At 39.9% G+C, this 18,387-nt stretch overlaps 1 protein-coding gene across 3 annotated transcripts in view; it reads left to right on the forward strand.

The window, feature by feature from the left end:
* The window catches only part of CLYBL (citramalyl-CoA lyase), a 315,217-nt gene that overhangs the window by 250,031 nt on the left and 46,799 nt on the right, over positions 1-18,387 (forward strand). For 2 of the 3 annotated variants that reach the window (XM_073014470.1, XM_073014469.1), the window contains exons 3-7: positions 3,876-4,064; positions 8,281-8,382; positions 10,116-10,242; positions 11,532-11,699; positions 16,225-16,349. In XM_073014470.1, the coding sequence (XP_072870571.1) occupies positions 3,876-4,064; positions 8,281-8,382; positions 10,116-10,242; positions 11,532-11,699; positions 16,225-16,349 (711 nt within the window). The remainder of the gene's footprint in view (positions 1-3,875; positions 4,065-8,280; positions 8,383-10,115; positions 10,243-11,531; positions 11,700-16,224; positions 16,350-18,387) is intronic. The other variant, XM_007960767.3, reaches the window with a different exon arrangement.

Below are 18,387 nucleotides of genomic sequence, written 5' to 3' on the forward strand. Positions count from 1 at the left end.
CTGAGCAGCATGGCACGAAATATCGATTGAATGCGGCAACTTTGGGAACACCATTTTTTAGAATGGGGACCTGCAAACATTGTCATCTGTGCCAACTTCCTCTATGACCTGGGCAGAGTCCACCTCTGGAATCAAACATGATCCAGAACACACTATGGTACTTAGTCTCTTCAAAGGTCCAATGTAACTGTTGATAAAGGCCTTAATTCCATTATTCAGTCATTTCCAGCTTGTCAGATCTTGGGGGACAAGTTCATTCCACAGTGAGAGTGGCTCACCAAGGCTGCCCTGTAGCATTAACATATTTAGAATGCAGTCCCTCTGAAACCTCATTTTAAGCAACCTGTATTGCTCCCAGAGTATAAAAGCCCCCATAAAAGCTCTTTTTGGGGTGGCCTCTTTTACCTTAATTTCCTTTTTCTCCTTTCTCCCGGAAGCACTTACCTCCCAATAATCGTAGGAGATCACCCTGAGAGCCCTTCTGAGAGCCGGGTCAGCCAGACGGCCTCTTGCTAATCCACCTAAGATGGATATTGGAGGGATGGTCAGAGCCAACCAGGAGCCAAAGAAAGAGAGAAAAAAAGAAGGAAAGTGTGAAGCGTGAAGGATGAGGTGGTGGAGATGAGAGAGAGCTGAGAGCGCTGTTAGCAAGAAGTACAGTGTGTGTTGAAGAGAGAGAGAGAACAAGTGAGAGAATAAAATGAACAGAATTTGTTTCTTTTCACAACTGGGTGGACTGTGACTCTCTCGAACTGAACACCCAGAACTAAACTTAATTGTTCTTAGAAACTGCCTTCCTCCCAACCCAACAGATGGCATGGGCGTGTTTGCTAGCAGAGTCACATATTTCACCCTGAAAATACCAAAAAGAAAAAAAAAATTCAACATGCTCGTTGGTTGGGATAAATTCACTGAAGTTGTTGAGTGTTTTGGGATATATACCAGAGGGATGCACACTTGGTTTATGTAAATTGTAACAAGCAACAGCCTGTTAATAAGGGTGTTGTATGGCAATATACCTCAAAAGCCATCCTCTCTTTTTGGAAAGGTACAGAATGATGAAGTGGAAAGAACTTGGTTTTCATTCTGAGCCAAAATTTTTTAAATGCTGAGTATTCACTGCTCATTATTATAATATGAAAAGTACTAATCAGATTATGCCTAAAATTGGAATTAGGTACTTCATTTGCAGCCAATTTCACAAGGGCCGAATTTTGCTAAGTAAACTGGAATGTGCTGAAACCATGGCAATCTGACTTTAGATAAAAATCGCAAACAGGTTTAGAATATGAGCTTTGAACAAACAGTCCCTTCAAATCCAAGTGAAGCCAAACAGTTTCGAGATCGGATTTTGTTTGACACCAACCAACATTAACAATTTAGGAAGTTGATGTTGCCAGGGATCCCGCATCCTTGAGCACACATGCAAATTAGATGATGGAGAAGATGACTCAAATAACTTAAGCTTTAAAATGCAGTATGGCCTAAAAAATCGAGTGAGTTCCCTTCAGTTTTCCATTCATACTGTCCTAGTAGACTCTTTGCAAGGCTGACTTAGCTATTTAAAAGGGAACCTGAAAGTTATGTTGCCAAACTCCAGCAATCTCGTTTTTTTGTAGCTGCATAGGCTGCACAGAGCAGAACATGCTTTAGATTGTCCACAGCCATGGATCTAAATGTGCCTTTGAAAAAGCGGGAAGAGTTTTTTAGTTTGCTTGTTTTCATTTTTGAGATGAAGTCTTGCTCTGTGTCCTCTGCTAGAGTGCAGAAGTGCAGTCTCGGCTCACTGCAACCTCTACCTCTTGAGTTCAAGCGATTCTCCTGCCTCAGCCTCCCGAGTAGCTGGAACTACAGGCACGTGCCGCCACACCCGGCTAATTTTTGTATTTTTAGTAGAGATGGGGTTTCACCATGTTGGCCAAGCCGGTCTCGAACTCTTGACCTCAGGTGATCCGCCCCCTCAGCCTCCCAAAGTGCTGGGATTACAGGTGTGAGCCACCGTGCCAGGCCAGAACTCAAGTATTTCTCCCAGCAGCTCTAGACGGCTTTAGAGCCAAGATACTGAGCTAACTTCTGCCCTTCACCTTCAAGATTTTCGTATTTAGGGCCAGGCGCCATGGCTCACACCTGTAATCCTGATATCAGGAATTCGAGGTCAGCCTGGCCAACACAGTGAAACCTCGTCTGTACTAAAAATACAAAACTTAGCTGAGTGTGGTGGTGGGTGCCTGTAGTCTCAGCTACTCGGGAGGCTGAGGCAGGAGAATCACTTGAACTCCGGAGGCAGAGATTGCAATGAGCTGAGATCACGCCACTGCACTCCAGCCTGGGTGACAGAGTGAGACTCTATCTCAAAAAAAAAAAAAAAAAAAAAAAGAGTGCATGGTAGAGCAAGTGGGCGAGTTTTATATTTATGGAATAAAACAAAGGTATGATGTGGAACCAAGCCATTGTTGGCTGCATCATCTCTGACTTTAGCTAGTCTGAGCTCTCTGTTGCTTTTGTCTGAGCTTGGCCTAATTATTGGCAGCTGAAGCTTGGTAAATCAGGACTTCACAGAGCGGTCCTAAACTGTGTTAGGTACTCTTTCCATCTGACCTGACAACTCTAAGCTACCGTTTCCTCACATTGTTTAACTCAGACCACATTTGGAAGCCTTCCTTGCGCCTCCCCGCTCATACACCCACATCTGTCTGGTTTAAATCTACTGTCCTGGGTTGTCTTGTTGCTTGGACTTAGACTCAATATTGCCTTAAATGATTCTTTTTTGTCTCTACTTTGGTTTTGCTATTTTTCTAGATCAGTATTGCTTTTCAAATGGCTACGTATTGTGGAGACTTTTTTTTAAACTACATTCATCAGCAGTGAGAAGCTTTAAAGTTTTATTAGTATCATAAAAACCCTTCCCAAATGAAACTACTTTTGATAAGTGTTCATTCTGACAATGAGAATTTGTTGAGGGCTGTTGGCAAGTTGGAGGAGTTTGCTTTTGAAACTGAAATTGGCAGGAAGTAATGACCTCAAGTGCTTTCTTTCTCTTGACTCCAGCCCTCACCCTTTCCATGCACTTCTTTCTCTCCCCCACCCCACCGTCATCACCCCCAAGCTGAAACCAATAAATAACATACCTGGTTTCATATAGTTTTTCTGGGGACAGTTCAAATACTGAAGCAGACTTTCAGCCTTTCAGCTTTTCTGAACTGTGGAGCAGAGCCTGTCAAGTCAAAGAAAAAAATGTATTTGTCAAGCCCTTCATGAAGGGATTCCTTGCCTTCCACCTGAAGAAGTGGGAGCTTTTTTTGTAGTATGCATTGTCAGATTCCTGTGAGCATCTTCTTAATTGAATGTCAAGATTCAACTCAGTTGCAATAAAATAGTGAGTAAAAAAAAAAAAGCATGATGCATGTGGAAAAAGAAAAATCCTTATTTTTTCCCTAATGTGAAGAAGCTGACAGACGAGACGGCCACAATCTAGATGTTAGCCAATTTCTTATGTTTATTAAATGAGAAAGTGCAGGTAAAGAACCTAGAACCATGCTTAGCACTTACTTAATGCTCAATCAGTGAAAAATTACCCATTAACCATTTTCCCCTTCCAATTGGGAAGTAATGCTAATGAGAAAGACGACACTCCCACTCTGGCATTGCAGTGCGTCTCGGCTATGTTACAGCTGTGGCGAATGAAGCCTAGAAATCAACTGCTCACCTTTCAGACGGGATGACTTCTTTCAAATATTACTTGTTTGGTGGACAGGAAATGTGTAGATCAAGTAATGGTGCTCAGACTCTGAATCCAAGTAACAGTTTCATAAACCATTTGATGGTGCTCCCCTCAATGATAAAAATCACAATAAACTTTTTATTGACGCTTATAGAATGAAGCTCGACTGAGAATTGTAAAAACTCTTGAAGACTTTGATCTGGGCCCTACTGAAAAATGTGTGAGAGTCAACTCAGTTTCCAGCGGTCTGGCAGAAGAAGATCTAGAGACCCTTTTGCAATCCCGGGTCCTTCCTTCCAGCCTGATGCTACCAAAAGTGGAAAGTCCTGAAGAAATCCAGTGGGTGAGTAGCTAATGCTTTGCTTTAAGATTCAGGAGAGGCCGGGCGCTGTGGCTCACGCCTGGAATCCCAGCACTTTGGGAGGCCGAGGCAGGCGGAGCACGAGGTCAGGAGATCGAGACCATCCTGGCTAACACGGTGAAACCCCGTCTCTACTAAAAACACAAAAAATTAGCCGGGCGAGGTGGCGGGCGCCTGTAGTCCCAGCTACTCGGGAGGCTGAGGCAGGAGAATGGCGTGAACCCGGGAGGTGGAGCTTGCAGTGAGCCGAGATCGCGCCACTGCACTCCAGCCTGGGCCACAGAGCGAGACTCCGTCTCAAAAAGACTCAAGAGCAGCTAAGGAGGAGTGGAAAGAAGAAGGGATCTGGGTGCCACAGGTTTGGAAAATGCACGCACAGAGCAGAGAGGAAGGGATTTGAGAAAAAGCAGTAAGCGCAAGAATCCGTTTCTTTCAAACAAGGAAAACTCGCCTTTGCCCAAATGCACTTTTGAAATGATGCTTCGCTTCCTAATTGGATGTGTGGTTTGGCCAGAAGAAGCTCCTCAGTAGCCCTCCTAGAGTAATCCCTGGAAACTAGGTTGCCCGAGAATTTCATCCCTTCCTCCACCCTGCCCGGCCCTGAGCCAAGGCCTCCACCTGGAAGAGCAGTGACGTAAGTGGCCCTTACTGAGATTCATCTGAAATCATCCCAGGCAGGGAGGGCACATTTGCTGCATATCAAAAAATGAACCCGAAGAAGGGGAGGAAAAGGTCACTCTTTAGGGCAACTGGAGGAATGAACAGGAAGCTTTTAACTAGTGGTTTTAATTAGCACTGATATTATTTCCTGAGCAGTTCTCTAGTGCATCCTTTTTAAATTGCTGACAGGTGTGTTTGTGTTTCATGACAGACTTTTCAGCCAATAAAAACCTGAAATGTAAAGTGGTTGGGATGTCAAATTACTTAAGAAAACTTTTGAAATGGGCCTAGTTACACGATGATTGTTTTAATTGACAAAGGGTGGAGGGGCTAGATTTTATTTGAGAGTCACTATTCTTCTGCAGATCTCCACTGAATAAAATAACATTTCACTGGGTCATTCTGGGGCAGAGAATGTGTCATTCTGGGGCCTGTGAGGTGTGAAAACTGGAAGCATTTGTGGTCCGGGCGAGTGGTCAGTGGTGGTTTCGTGGAAGGCACATCTAGTATTACCTCTGAGGCTGTGGCTGCCACCACAGCAATAGCCTGAGTTGTCATAGCACCTACGAAACTGCTCACCTGCTGAATGCACCCAGTGTGTCAGGTCTGTGCTGCCCAGTGCCACGGCCACTATGACATGTGGCTTCTGAGCATTGAAACGTGGCCAGCACAAATTGAGATGTGCTGGAAGTGCAAAATACACACTCGATTTTGAAGACTCGGGACTCACCGAGAGGACAAAAAGAGAATGTAAACTATCTCCATAATTTTTATATTGATTACACATTGAAATAACATTTGGGATCTGTTGGGTTGAATGCAAGACACTGTTAAAATTAAATTCACCTGTTTCAGTTTACCCTCTTAATGTAGCTATGAGAAAATTTAAAATTACATATGTAGCTGCTGCTATACAGTTTCTTTTGGACAGCTCTGTGTTGGATCCTTCCCGAAGACCCGTATTCAAGGACCAGTATTTATTGACTAAGCTGGAGTTCTTCTCTCCAGGGTTACCCTCAGAAGCTGGGAGATACTAGTTAGAGTATGTTAATATCCTGAAGGGCCCTGAGCCCATTCAGATATGTCTTAAGTTGATTGAAATGGACTCTGAAGTCACTGTTCCCTTTTGGTTTCATAGTTAATGCCTATTTATCACCGTTATTACCCTTAATTTCAGACGGGGGAGGGGGAGACCCAGCCAGCCTTCAGCCATGGCTTCTGTTCGCTGTTTTAAATCCTTGGAAGTGAGACACACACAAAAATTTAAATAGGACTTCTAGTTAACAGAAGTCCTTTTGGCTGTTTATTTTTTCCTCTCCGTTTGTATTTATGTGAAGCATAAAACCCAGAGCCTGATGCACAACTGAAAGATGGGCTTCCTTGTTTTCTTTTGTGTGAGAATCTCTTGCTCGCCTTTTGTCGCTAGTGTGGGTTCTTGTTTGACTGGCACGGCTTATTGGACTATAACAAGCGTAACCCTGCCTCCTTTGTCATGGGACAATTCTCCCACAAATCCCGAACAGTGTGCATTCTTCCAACACACTATTGGGTGTGCACTGGAATTGAAAGAATTGCTGAGCCCTGCTACTTCATCTCCTCCCCAATCTCTTTGTGATTTCTCCCCCTTCTTCTCCTCCCCCTACCCCAGTCCCCTCCACCTCGCTGAAATGAACACTTTACCAGGCCGGAAACATTTAATCGTCTCCTTTTGAAAAAATTAATTGAAACTTCTCCACTAGTTACCTTTTGTGTTAGTACTTAATGCAATTTTTTAAGAAAGAGCTGGAGGAGGAGGAGAAGGAGGATGGGCCAGAATATTTAATTTTTAAATGCCCCTATTGGCTTAAAAACAAAAGGCATTAGGGGTGTTCTCACTAAGAACAGGGAATATATTGTAAAGCGTTGACTTGGTTTTAAAGTCCATGATTTTTGTAGTTATAACTGTCATCACAAAGAATGGGGCAAGTCACTTCACAAGTTTTCTTTTTTTCATGGAAAAAAAAAAAATCCCTACTACATTTTTAACACCAAAACCACTAATACTGTGCTCCCACTTTCTAGCATAAATGAGAAATACATTATGTTTTATTTTCATCTACATCAAATACTATACATTTTATCCCCTTAAATTGTCGCCCTCTGCTCCTTCTTGCTATTTTGGTTGAGTTATTCCTTCCCTTGAAAAGTTACTAAGGAGGTGATGATGATGTCCTTTGAAGGGGGGGGCAGTGGGAGCAACTGGGAATAATTCTTCATTACTGAAAGCTGTGATTTATTTTAGCCTAATTGTAAAGTTACTGCAAATTGCTCAAAAGCTTTTTAAAGATCCCAGTGATTAGATTTTTTAGGGGGGTGGTGCACCGGCAAGGAGGGGGCAGCTAGAAGGGGAAATAACACCTCTAATCCCGCTTCTGGTAAATAGGCTGCCAGCTTTTCAAATGAGTTTCCTTTCTATTAGTCAGAATATTATGCTAAGCCTTAAGCATTAGTTTTTTTATGTTACCATAGCAGCCTTATTCCTGCAGGGTGGTGACCTGTGATGATTACAGTACAAAGCTTATAGGGTCTTGAAACCCCCTTTGAAGATGAAAAGTCTTTGATGGTTTATATTTATGCAAATCTCTTAGATATGATTTACCCAACTGAGACTGAATGGAGAGATGATTAAAATTCCCTTTTCCTTTGATATCTATTAATGGCTGAATATTTCTTAAATTTAAAATGGATATCTATGTTTTCATCTTTATTTACAAAAATATCTTTATCATACCTGTATTTCTTTTCCATCTCCCCACATCTTATTAGATCTAGAGAGACATAATAGATTTACAATTTAGAGTGTGTTTTTCCCTCTTTTTGAAGGGGGGGAGGAATCTGGGCAAGAGCTTTTGTATGTTTCCAGATGATAGATTTTGGAATTTGGGCTACCCCACTGGCAGCACAGAGCTAGCTGTGAACTGGTCTCATGGAAAAAATTGGCGAGCTTTGGTCTTCAAAGAATTAAACTTCCTTTTTAAGGTCTTCCTAGGTAAGCTAAAAAATTATGAAGAAAAACCTTCTGAACAAAGGGTAATGGTGCTATAATGAATAATATGGTCTCCACGTAGAAGGCTGCTGAACAGTTACACTGATGTCAGTGCTGGGCACGAAACAAAAGCAGAATGGCAGGTAGACGAAGACTTCATTGTTTTAAGGGCCTACCATTTGCATTTAACGAAGCGAGGGCAAGAGGCCTTCAGTAAATACGTTTTCAGGGAAAGCGTTTATACTCTCTCCTTCCAGTTCTAACTCCTAGGCCTCAAGGTGCTCCTTTGGGAGAAAAAAATTGTAATGCTTGGGATTTTACTATTTAGTTTGGTGGGAACTTCATTACCTTTTTCTTTGGTCTTCTTCTTTTTTAAAAAAATTCTTTTGTGTGGACGAAAGGGGCTTGGATATTACTTCCTCAGGTCAAAGACTTAAATACTACTTCTGTGTCTACATTTCCGTGATTGTACATTTTTTCCCCACTAATCACCTATGACACTTCTGATTTTAGTTTGCAGACAAATTTTCATTCCATTTAAAAGGCCGAAAACTTGAACAACCAATGAATTTAATCCCTTTTGTGGAAACTGCAATGGGTTTGCTCAATTTTAAGGTAAGAAAGCCATAATATGGTTAATAAGTTAGCATTTTATTTATCACCTAAAGAGAACTTTTGCTTTCAATTTTAACATCTTCTTAAAATGTGTTTCTAGAAAGATTTATAAGCAAAGGAAACGTTGAACACCATTTGTTATCTGTAATAGTCCGAAAACCAAGTTACCAGCATCTTAGAAAACAATGAAATCAGTTAAGTAGAAGGAAAAGCTTCCCAGTCCAAAATTTTTAAATGAAGCATTTATATATTCCTAGTAACAATTTTAATTAATCACTGTGTAATTATATGCCTTGAATTATTGCATTTATAGACTAAATGTACATGAAAATTTATTTTGTCACCCTTATGAATTAACTTTGAAATGTTCTTTTCTTTCAATTGTCTTTTCATTGGGAAATTTTCTGCCCTCTTTGTAGCAACATTATCAGTAATGACTAGCGGAGAAGATTATTGTTTGTAAGTTCATGCACACAAATAATTTGCAGTACATTTTTTCAATTTGCCACATTAGAACATTGAATATCTTCTAATATACATGCGGGAATATTAACTGAGCCAAGTATTTTCAACCGCTGTGTGGTTGCACTAAACTACCTGCCTTAACAAATTCAGAGCTAGCTCGTCTTTTCTCGTTTATCAGGGGGCATTTATATTATTTTCCAAAATATGCCTCTCATTCCACCTGACCTGCAAACATCAATCTAGCACCCCCTTTCAGAGTTCCTGGACTCCCACCCCCCACCCCAGCCCCCACAGAAGGCAGGAGCAAAGAAATAACTAAAAACAACAGAAAAAAACATAGTCGAACTATACTGGAGAATGTGTGAGCGGCAACTCTGAGGCCTTGGGATGTGTGGAAGGGGGTCGAGTGCAAATGTTTGGGGAGCTGCTTCAAGACTTGTCCTGTGAACTGCGTGTTTACACAACTAACTATAAATTCTCCCAGCCAGCCCCAGAATCCTGAGAATATAATCAAAAGCATATCCCTTAGATGCAACCAGATTCATCCAGTGATTTAATTTTTAAGCACTGCTTCGCTATTTTATTCCATAATGTACTTAGAAGCACTTAGAATGTCTGAAATTAATCAACAGTGTCTCCATCGGTTCCTCGTTTCTTTCCCACCCACATATATTAGCAGGTTATATCTCCACCTTTCAAGATTCATGGTTATGTCTATGACAAATGGTATTTGCCTTGACTTTCATATATAAATGTCGAAGTTGCTTTATGAACACATCTTGGATGACTTGTTGCATTTTTATTTTCCCCTCTGGAGTTGCAGGTTTTTGTACTGTCTTTAATCCTGAGACCATGTGCTTGATCCTAATGCAAATAATTCAATTAGTTTGATTTTAAAATTCCTTCCTTCTCCCCTGTGGTTTTATGAGAGTCTCTTAAAGCAAAAACAAATTCTGGAAAGATATAAATAACTTACAGCGCAAGCAAAATGAGTTAACTCAAAGTTTCTCCAAAAATGAGATGAACTACAATTTGGGCATTATAACTATATTAATATAATCCATTAAACAAAGCAAATATATACAATATACTTATCTTGGATGATATTAAATACCTTTTGAAAGGGGTAAATTTGGGCTGCGTTTTTAGGACTGCCTTCAGCCAAACTGTGTTAAGAGTCAGGTCGTCCTGTTACTGAAAGGCACCATGCCTCTTCCCTCTGATGCACGCGTTTCCGTGAGACTTGGTTCTGTTCTGCTCTTTTACAGGCAGTGTGTGAAGAAACCCTAAAGATCGGGCCTCAAGTAGGTCTCTTTCTAGATGCAGTCGTTTTTGGAGGAGAAGACTTTCGAGCCAGCATAGGTGTCAAAGACCTCTCTCTCTCTCTTTTTCTGTGTGTGTGTATATGTGTGTATATATTTTTTCTTTGGCCCTCAAGAATGGACATTTACATAACAATGTATATTTGCCAACCGTGACAATGGTTTTTCATGACAATGGAATGGATACTACTTCCTGATAATTTAGAGGTCCTCATAGCTGCCCTGCTTCTAGAACACTACATGGTTACTTCTGTTCATTTACAGAAGACACGAGCAATAGAAAGCCTGCTGCAGCGCCAGGTGTGCTCAAGAATATATGGCATCTCCTTTGCGCCTAATAAATATATTATGTGAACAGCCTCACCGTTGCTTCAGTATTTTGTTTTCACATCCGTCCGTGGGCTGTCTAGATTTCTAATGCAAATTTAAGGCGATTTCACATTTGCCTTAATGAATTATTTTCTGCAGAATATGCGGTATATAAATATTATTTTAAATGGATCTTAAATTTTTCTTACAATATGTTTCCGAACTCTTAGTATTAAATGTGATTTTCACTGATTCTCACCTTCCCTCGTGCGCTGCACTTGAGGGGTCTGCGTGTGTGACTGGAGACCGTGAAGCATTTAGAAAAGAGCCGAGGCCACAGAAACCAGCCCCAGTGACCTGAAGACAGGCACTTTCCCTGAGCAGGGAGTGGCATACTCCAAATATAAACAGGGACACTTCCCTCCCCTCGGGGTGAAAACACTGAATTTATTTGAACGAGTCTTTCTAGGAGACTTGTGTATCCAATGGTTCAGCGGGCTACAGAAGGCATATCAACGCTTTCCAGCCCTCTCAAAACAAGTGCCCTCCCGTCTCCCCAAGTTCTGCATCCAGACAGACCCTGAAGCTGAAGCATTTGGCTCAGAACTTCAGTTTGGACAGGGCATGGCAACCACAGCACACACAGTTCTGTGCTTGCTGTGAAACACGAACCATTGCCCTGCATAGCTGCTGGGCCACCTTTTGTGGTGCTGTCTTTGGACTGGGACTTTTCAAGCAATGATAAGAAGGAAAAAAATATATCAGGAGTCCCTTGTGACCCTGACCCAGCCTCCCAGAATGGGGAAGGGGCCTTCTCTTAATGCAGGTAGAAGTAATTCTATTGAAAGATGCCTTGTCAGTTAAACAGACACATATGAGATTTAACTTGGCCTCCACGTATCCCTGTCTTCATTTATATTTGAATAATTATTTTGCAAAGGAGCAATTCCCAGGGAGGTATAGATATCTGTACAAACTGAGGTTTTATAATAAATATCTGGGTGCGGTTTCCAAAGTTAAAGCCTCCTTTTTCTGTTAACATCCCATTTTCAGGTGCAACAAGTAGTAAAGAAACCCTGGATATTCTCTACGCCCGGCAAAAGATTGTTGTCATAGCGAAAGCCTTTGGTCTCCAAGCCATAGATCTGGTGTACATTGACTTTCGAGATGGAGCTGGGCTTCTCAGACAGTCACGAGAAGGAGCTGCGATGGGCTTCACTGGTATGATTCCTGTCTTAGAAAGCAGTGTCTAAATTAGCAAGCATTCCAGAAAAATAGAAATGTGACCCGAAAACACTTCTAATCTCATCAGATATCTTATTCCACTATTTGAAATATGAACAAGCCACACAGGGGAAGAACTTGCCAGACACATTGTCATGGTTTTCTTTGGCCCTGCAAGTCAACAAATCACTCATTTTATTTCCTCTTTATATTAGTTGCTTTTTTTTTTTCCTCCATCCTCTTAATCATTTTGTTGTGGTCTTGGCTGACCTGTAGGGAGGGATGAGGCTGTTAAAAGAGTGTTTTTGAGTGAACCGCCATAAGAATTTTGGTTGATGGATAGAAGAAAAATCTCCTAGAATATCCAAAATTTAATTCATTTCTGAAAAAATGTTGGTGATATTATCTTTGGTTTTTGTTTTGTTTTGTTTTTTACTCATAACTAGTTGTTTGCTCTTCTGCCACTCCAAGCCCCTCCTCTCTCTCCCACCTCCCAGTAAGTGTCCGTATACCTGGCGACACCTACGGGCATAGGCTGGCACTAGGCTCAGCCGGCCCCTTGCAGTCCTGTCTGGGGCACAGGCGGCTATCTGTTGATTGGTGTGCCTGGTCACTCAGGTCCCCATGAGCCAGGGGAGCGACTGAAAATTGTGTTTTTACAACAGAGATCTATTTTTCGAAAAACCACAATAGGAGTCTACACACAAACATCCACATGAAGTTGCACACACACAAACTGACGACCATGGGAAAAACACAGTGTGCTCCTTCACCCTTACCTGTTCTTCTGTTGAAAGTTCTAAGAATATTAATATCAGAAAGGCACCCGAATAATAAGGAAAAGAGACGTGCATCCTGATATTCCCGTTATAACTGTTTTTGAATTGTATCTAGGGAGCGGTTACTGAAAGAAACGTTTCATAAAGCAAGCTTAAATGTAAAAAATACCTTAATGGATGATGATTTAGTCCAAAATAAAATTGAATGACCTAAGAAGCTATTTTAGTGTTATATTCGAATTAAATAAAGCTCTGAGTTTGTTCTTGTGTTTTTTACACAAAGAGCTAAAATAAATATGATCCCCCCCAAATTTTTAAATAAGTGTGATCCCATATAGGGAAATATTCTTCAATTATCTGAACTATTAATAAGCGAATTCTCCCTGCGTTTCATAGTGACTGAGGAAAAAAGGAGTCCTCTGCCACATTATGTGATTGTGCTTGTTCCTGCCTCTTTCCAACGACTGGTTAGGATGTGACCCAAATGAAAAAGTTGGAGAAAAACTCCATGAAATTTATCTAATAGACCCTGATGTTGTTGGCCTGCAATGTATGGCACTGGCTGCCAGGCAGCCAGATGTTGCTCCAAAATGGGAACTAATTCAATAAAAAAGACAAAGCACTGCATTGACACTGACCCCTCCACGATCACTCAGCAGAATCTGAGTTTCCTCTGCCTCCTCTGGGGTAAATGTCTGCCCCAGAACTTCTCCGGGAGCTGGAGAGTGTCTCCAAGATACAGGACTAGATTAACTTGGCCCCTAATTCAATCGCAGAAGACAGGCTATTTCAAATCAGGTTTAAATTTCTAGACTGTGCCCAACTCAGCACGAGGAGCTTATGGACCTGGCACTATTGTTTCTCCACGACGGGGAGTATTAAATCACTAAAAAAAGGGGGGAAGCGAGGATAATGGGAAGGCACAGAGGGCACAGTGCCCATTATATATTAAAGGGAACCAGGCCATAACTAGGGAACCACACTTCGTAGGCAGTTTGCAATTTTTAGAGAGAAAGTCTTTGTTGTCCCAATTATATTTCTGCATACCAATAAGAGGTAATCAATCTGATAATAAGATAGGAGATTATTTGTGGTCGTTTTTAAAAATCAATGTTTTTTAATGAGTATTTTAGACCACTCAGGATCTGTTTGTCCTAGTTGTTTGGCATTTGATTGCCATACCTTGGGCTTTGCACAAGGAGAAGGAAAAGAAGGAAAGAAAAAAAGGAAAGGAAAAGCGGGAAGGAGAGAGGGAGGGATGGAGGAAGGAAGACATGTCTTATCTGAAGCAGGTGGTTGAAAGGTTTAAAATCTAATGAGAGTATTGTGTTATCCATAACACTGGTAAGGAAGACTAAGTCTGTGCTATAAGGATTTCCTGTACTTTAAAAAATGATACATATTTTTAATGAGTTGTAGTTTTTAAAAGTTAGCTGTAGTTTCTTTTCTGCGGTCATTTCCCAGAGTCACAGTCCATGTCGATTGATTTTTAAATCAATGCATTGGCTGTATAAATGGCCATTAACTTTAGGAATGTTTTTATAAAAAAGAAACCAAAACTAAATCTTGGAATAAAGCTTTAACAGCTGACTTCATCATTACAGTTACTCCAGTGCTACATGCTGAGAAGAAAGATTATAAATATGAAGCACTATAGGTTTTCTTCTTTTTTGCAGTCTATTGTAGAAGACAAAAATGACACCATCATACAGTTACCTAAAAGACTTGACAGGTATTGATTTAAAGCACGATATATCAAGCGGTACTGTAAAAGGGATTTCATGGTCATAAATTTTAATGTCTTCCAATTTTGCACCCTCTCAGTAACTTGTCAATAACAACTCTTCTGTATAAAATATTTGCCTGGTTCCCACATGGCATTAAAGTCTGCTGTACAGTTGTTGGAATATCTAAGATGTGACGAAAGACAACTTCACATCTGAGTGCCCACACATTTCTAAAACCTAACATGGATCTTAAATTAGCCTCATTGCCAAAATATAGGCACCGGAGGATGGAGAGCTAGCAGTGATTTCACAGTACTTTAAGTAGTTTGTGTTTTGCTCCTCAAATTATAGTGCATGTACCAAGAAGTTCCCATGAAATCTGGCTTTTTACACATTGGTGTAAATTATGTACATAAATTATGAAATTCAGGGCTAACAATCAGTAGGAAATGACTACCAGAACTGACATCCTTTATTAACAATATCCTAACAACTATTAGATTACTTAAATATAATCTCAATACCTACTACTGAAAAAAGCCTTCTTGTCATCCCTCATGTTATTCGTTCCCAGAAATTATTCCTCAGGTAATTTAAAGAATCTTTATTTATAAAAGTGTTTAACATTTTATTAGTATGCTGACAGAAAAGAATGGAATAGCAATGTGAGGATGTTTTAATTATGCCAATGGAAAGAAAAGATATTATTATATTTATCCACTTAAACTCTTTTACATGAAACACTAAAAATATGTTTTTACAAGCATCATTCTTTTTTTCATTCTAAGAGAATAATGACAAGTAATAGGAACTGACAGCAAGATATAAAACATCAAGGATATAATTCGTACTGTCTAAATGTTAAAATAACTATTTCAAAAGCAAAGCAAATTGATGTACCAACAAATATATTTAGCAGAGTAAATGTTCATTAAGTGTACATTATTTTTAAAGAGCCAATTATGTTCATAACTTTATCACACAGCACAATATAATCTCATCATTATTATAACATTAAATTATGTTGCATTTTATTAATGATCTGATTGGATTCCACACTTCCCTGATTGTTAAGTTGTTTTTTTAACGACTGCATTATTTCACAAAATCCTATGGCTCTTATCTTTGTATGATGTTTTCATTTAAAATCTTTCAACTATAAAAAGAATCATGAATCTTTTTGGAAGGTATTTCTACAGAGATAAGATTTCTTCTGGGATATGTAGGGAGCTATAAAGAGGGAAATACCCAGTCTTGATTCTATAAGCCAAAAGGGAAAATCTGGGTATATTTTTGGACAGAGAAACTTTAAGTATCTATTTTTAAATTTTTAAATGGAGTAATCCAGAAGCTGCAGTGTTCAACTCTGCCTTCTATTTTACCATACCGAATAAAATATTTTCATTCAAATCCAATTTTCTATTGGGGGTTAGAAATGACACATAAACTATGTTCGTCTAAAAGAAAAAAAATTATACTATTGTAAGACTGTATTTGATAATAATATCGTTGTAATGACTGCATCTGTAAGCTTTATGAAAACCAGCAGACCATTTCTTAGAGAAATCATGGAAAGAGGTATAATTCTACAAAGAAAGCAAAAGACACCTTATAAAATTTGAGAGAATTCTCATTTAATTTTTTCTACTTCAACTAAAAATAATCGCTCTAATTTGCAGACATTATCCTTTAAAGTCCCAGCCAAAGCAGTTATTCAACAAGCTGCCTCGTCAGCCCACCTGTAACTAAAAATAAGAGATTATCTGCCCTAAGGTGGCATTTCTATAGGATCGGAAACACAATTACTTCCATTGTTGTAGTTTTGCTTCTGTGGTTATTCTGGAAAAGCCTGTCTGATTGCAGGTTTTGTTTTGTTTTGTGTTCTCAATAAAAAGTTTTAAATTAGTTATTTAACATACAGTCTATGAGGCCTTCAGGAACCTCACGCGATAGAAACATTTTGTTTGAACATCTGTTCGTTGTTTCCTGGTTCCGACGTTATTAATCTTCTTGTAGGTAAGCAGGTGATTCACCCTAACCAAATTGCCGTGGTCCAGGAGCAGTTTTCTCCTTCCCCTGAAAAAATTAAGTGGGCTGAAGAACTGATTGCTGCCTTTAAAGAACATCAACAATTAGGAAAGGTAAATGTTTTGTCAATGCCTTGGCTGAAAGTAGTGTTGAAAATATTGTCGGGAAGAATGAAACAAATATGTTGTGTGAATGGTTTAAGAAAACTCATTGTATCTGGGGAGGGGGGAAAGGGAGGGAACAACAATCACCAGTGAGAAAATTGCTTGAGGTAGATTTGCCCTGCCCAGGTTCCTAAATATTTCACTAACTGGCTCTCAAGTCTCTCATTTTATTCTTTTCATAAAATATATTGGCAGCCTTAGAGAAAATAGAAGTCTGTTTAGTTTTTCTCTACAGACTTCTATGCAGCATTCATATGAAAATAATCTTAGATCAAAGTGAGAACAAGTTGCAATGAAATAAACACAGTTTGACTAAATGGTTCTTGTGGAGGAAAGAAATAAATTTCAAGTTATTTTAATTTGGGGGGGAAAAAAGTACAGAAATCTCCGGTTTAGTCATTTGAGAGTGGGAGGTTGTATATGTGTTTGTACCGATTTCTGGACCTGAGATTTGGATGGAATGGAAAGCAAATTAACACTGGAGTACGGTTGTTCCTAATTTAGTGCATCATTGAGCCTCGCGTTTCCTGCTCTGTGGGTTTCTGCTATGTAAATATTGCAGTGGTAATGCACAATCTGTCTCCACTTTGTGCCAGTAACACTTAAATTAGGTGTCGCCTGAAGGAAGATTTTATGCTAGTTGCAGCATTGTCAGTTAATTATCTTAAAGGTTATTTGCAATAATACCGTTTGCCTCTTTTTAAGAGGATAGGAGGGAAAGTTACATTTATAAATCTATCCTAGAGGTAATCTCTAAACTCAGCCTTGTGACTTCCAGAAGGAGTAAAGTTTTGATACCTACAATGCAAAATTACTTAGGAGAAAGAATATTGAAAATTTATTACAGTTCTGAATATTAAACATTCCCCCCTGCAAAAAAAAAGAAAGAAAAAAGAAAAGAAAGAAAAAAGAAAAACTGGTTTTTAGTGGTGAACCTGAACCTGTGACATCCACGTGAGACGTGTTCCTTGCACTTTTCACTGGCGGCAAGGACACTTGAAAATCCCAGGACTTGCCAAAGTGGGTAACAATATTAAATGGGTCATTCCCTAAGGAAGTCCATGTTCAACCTATGCACACATGGGCACACTCACACACCAGCAGGCTCATCTTTGCACAAACTCACACTTAATATCCAAAGGCAGAATATGTTACATTGGAAATATCCAATTTGGACTTATACCAATTTCATGATAAATAGCATCCTTCCATTTCCCATCAACAGTGGCCATCAGAAAAGTAATGCATTTCATAGAAACAGTATTTTAAGTTGACCTTGTGTTTAATGTCCATTTTTGTGTCTCAACCCCAAATCAAGATTCCCATGAATAAATCTAGATATTCACCTAGAATGAAGAGCCATGGACTCCCATGTACACGTGCAAATAACTCCATCCACCCCCTTCTCTCACATACCTGCCCACGCACACCCACACTGAATGCTCTGTACCTCTGCTATGAGCCTCGTGCCAGCTGAGGACATAAACACTTCCTGGTGAAATAGGAAACTGGGGCAGCATGTAAACTGTTGAAAGGAGAGAGCAGAGTTCCAGTCTGGACCAGCACTGTGTCTATGACCCATCCCAGCTGGGTTTCACACTGGGTAGCATCAAAGGAGGCCAGTTGGCATTGTAAGCAGACAGGGGTGTGGGAGAGGTTACCCTGAATTTCAGTAGCCAACAAACAGAAGTCAAACCAGAAACACGTGTTTTTCTTAGCATTTACATTTTTGAATGAGGAAAATGACCCTTTCCTATTGTATCTTGAAAAGTGTTGTTCCTTGGGAAAATGCTCCCAAAGTTGCCATACCTTTTGATGATGGCAACTTAAATGTTCAATTCTGGACTTTTTTTAAATAAGAAATGCCCTCTTGTTGGGGTATAAGCTCTCACACCAGTGTGGCAGGATAGCTTTTCTTAACACAGAACCATAGAAATTAGAGCAGAGGGGAGACTAACTATTAGGTAATTTCTTCCCTGCCCCATTT

This window comes from Chlorocebus sabaeus, chromosome 3 (assembly GCF_047675955.1).
Source record: "Chlorocebus sabaeus isolate Y175 chromosome 3, mChlSab1.0.hap1, whole genome shotgun sequence".
Taxonomy (NCBI): Eukaryota; Metazoa; Chordata; class Mammalia; order Primates; family Cercopithecidae; genus Chlorocebus; species Chlorocebus sabaeus.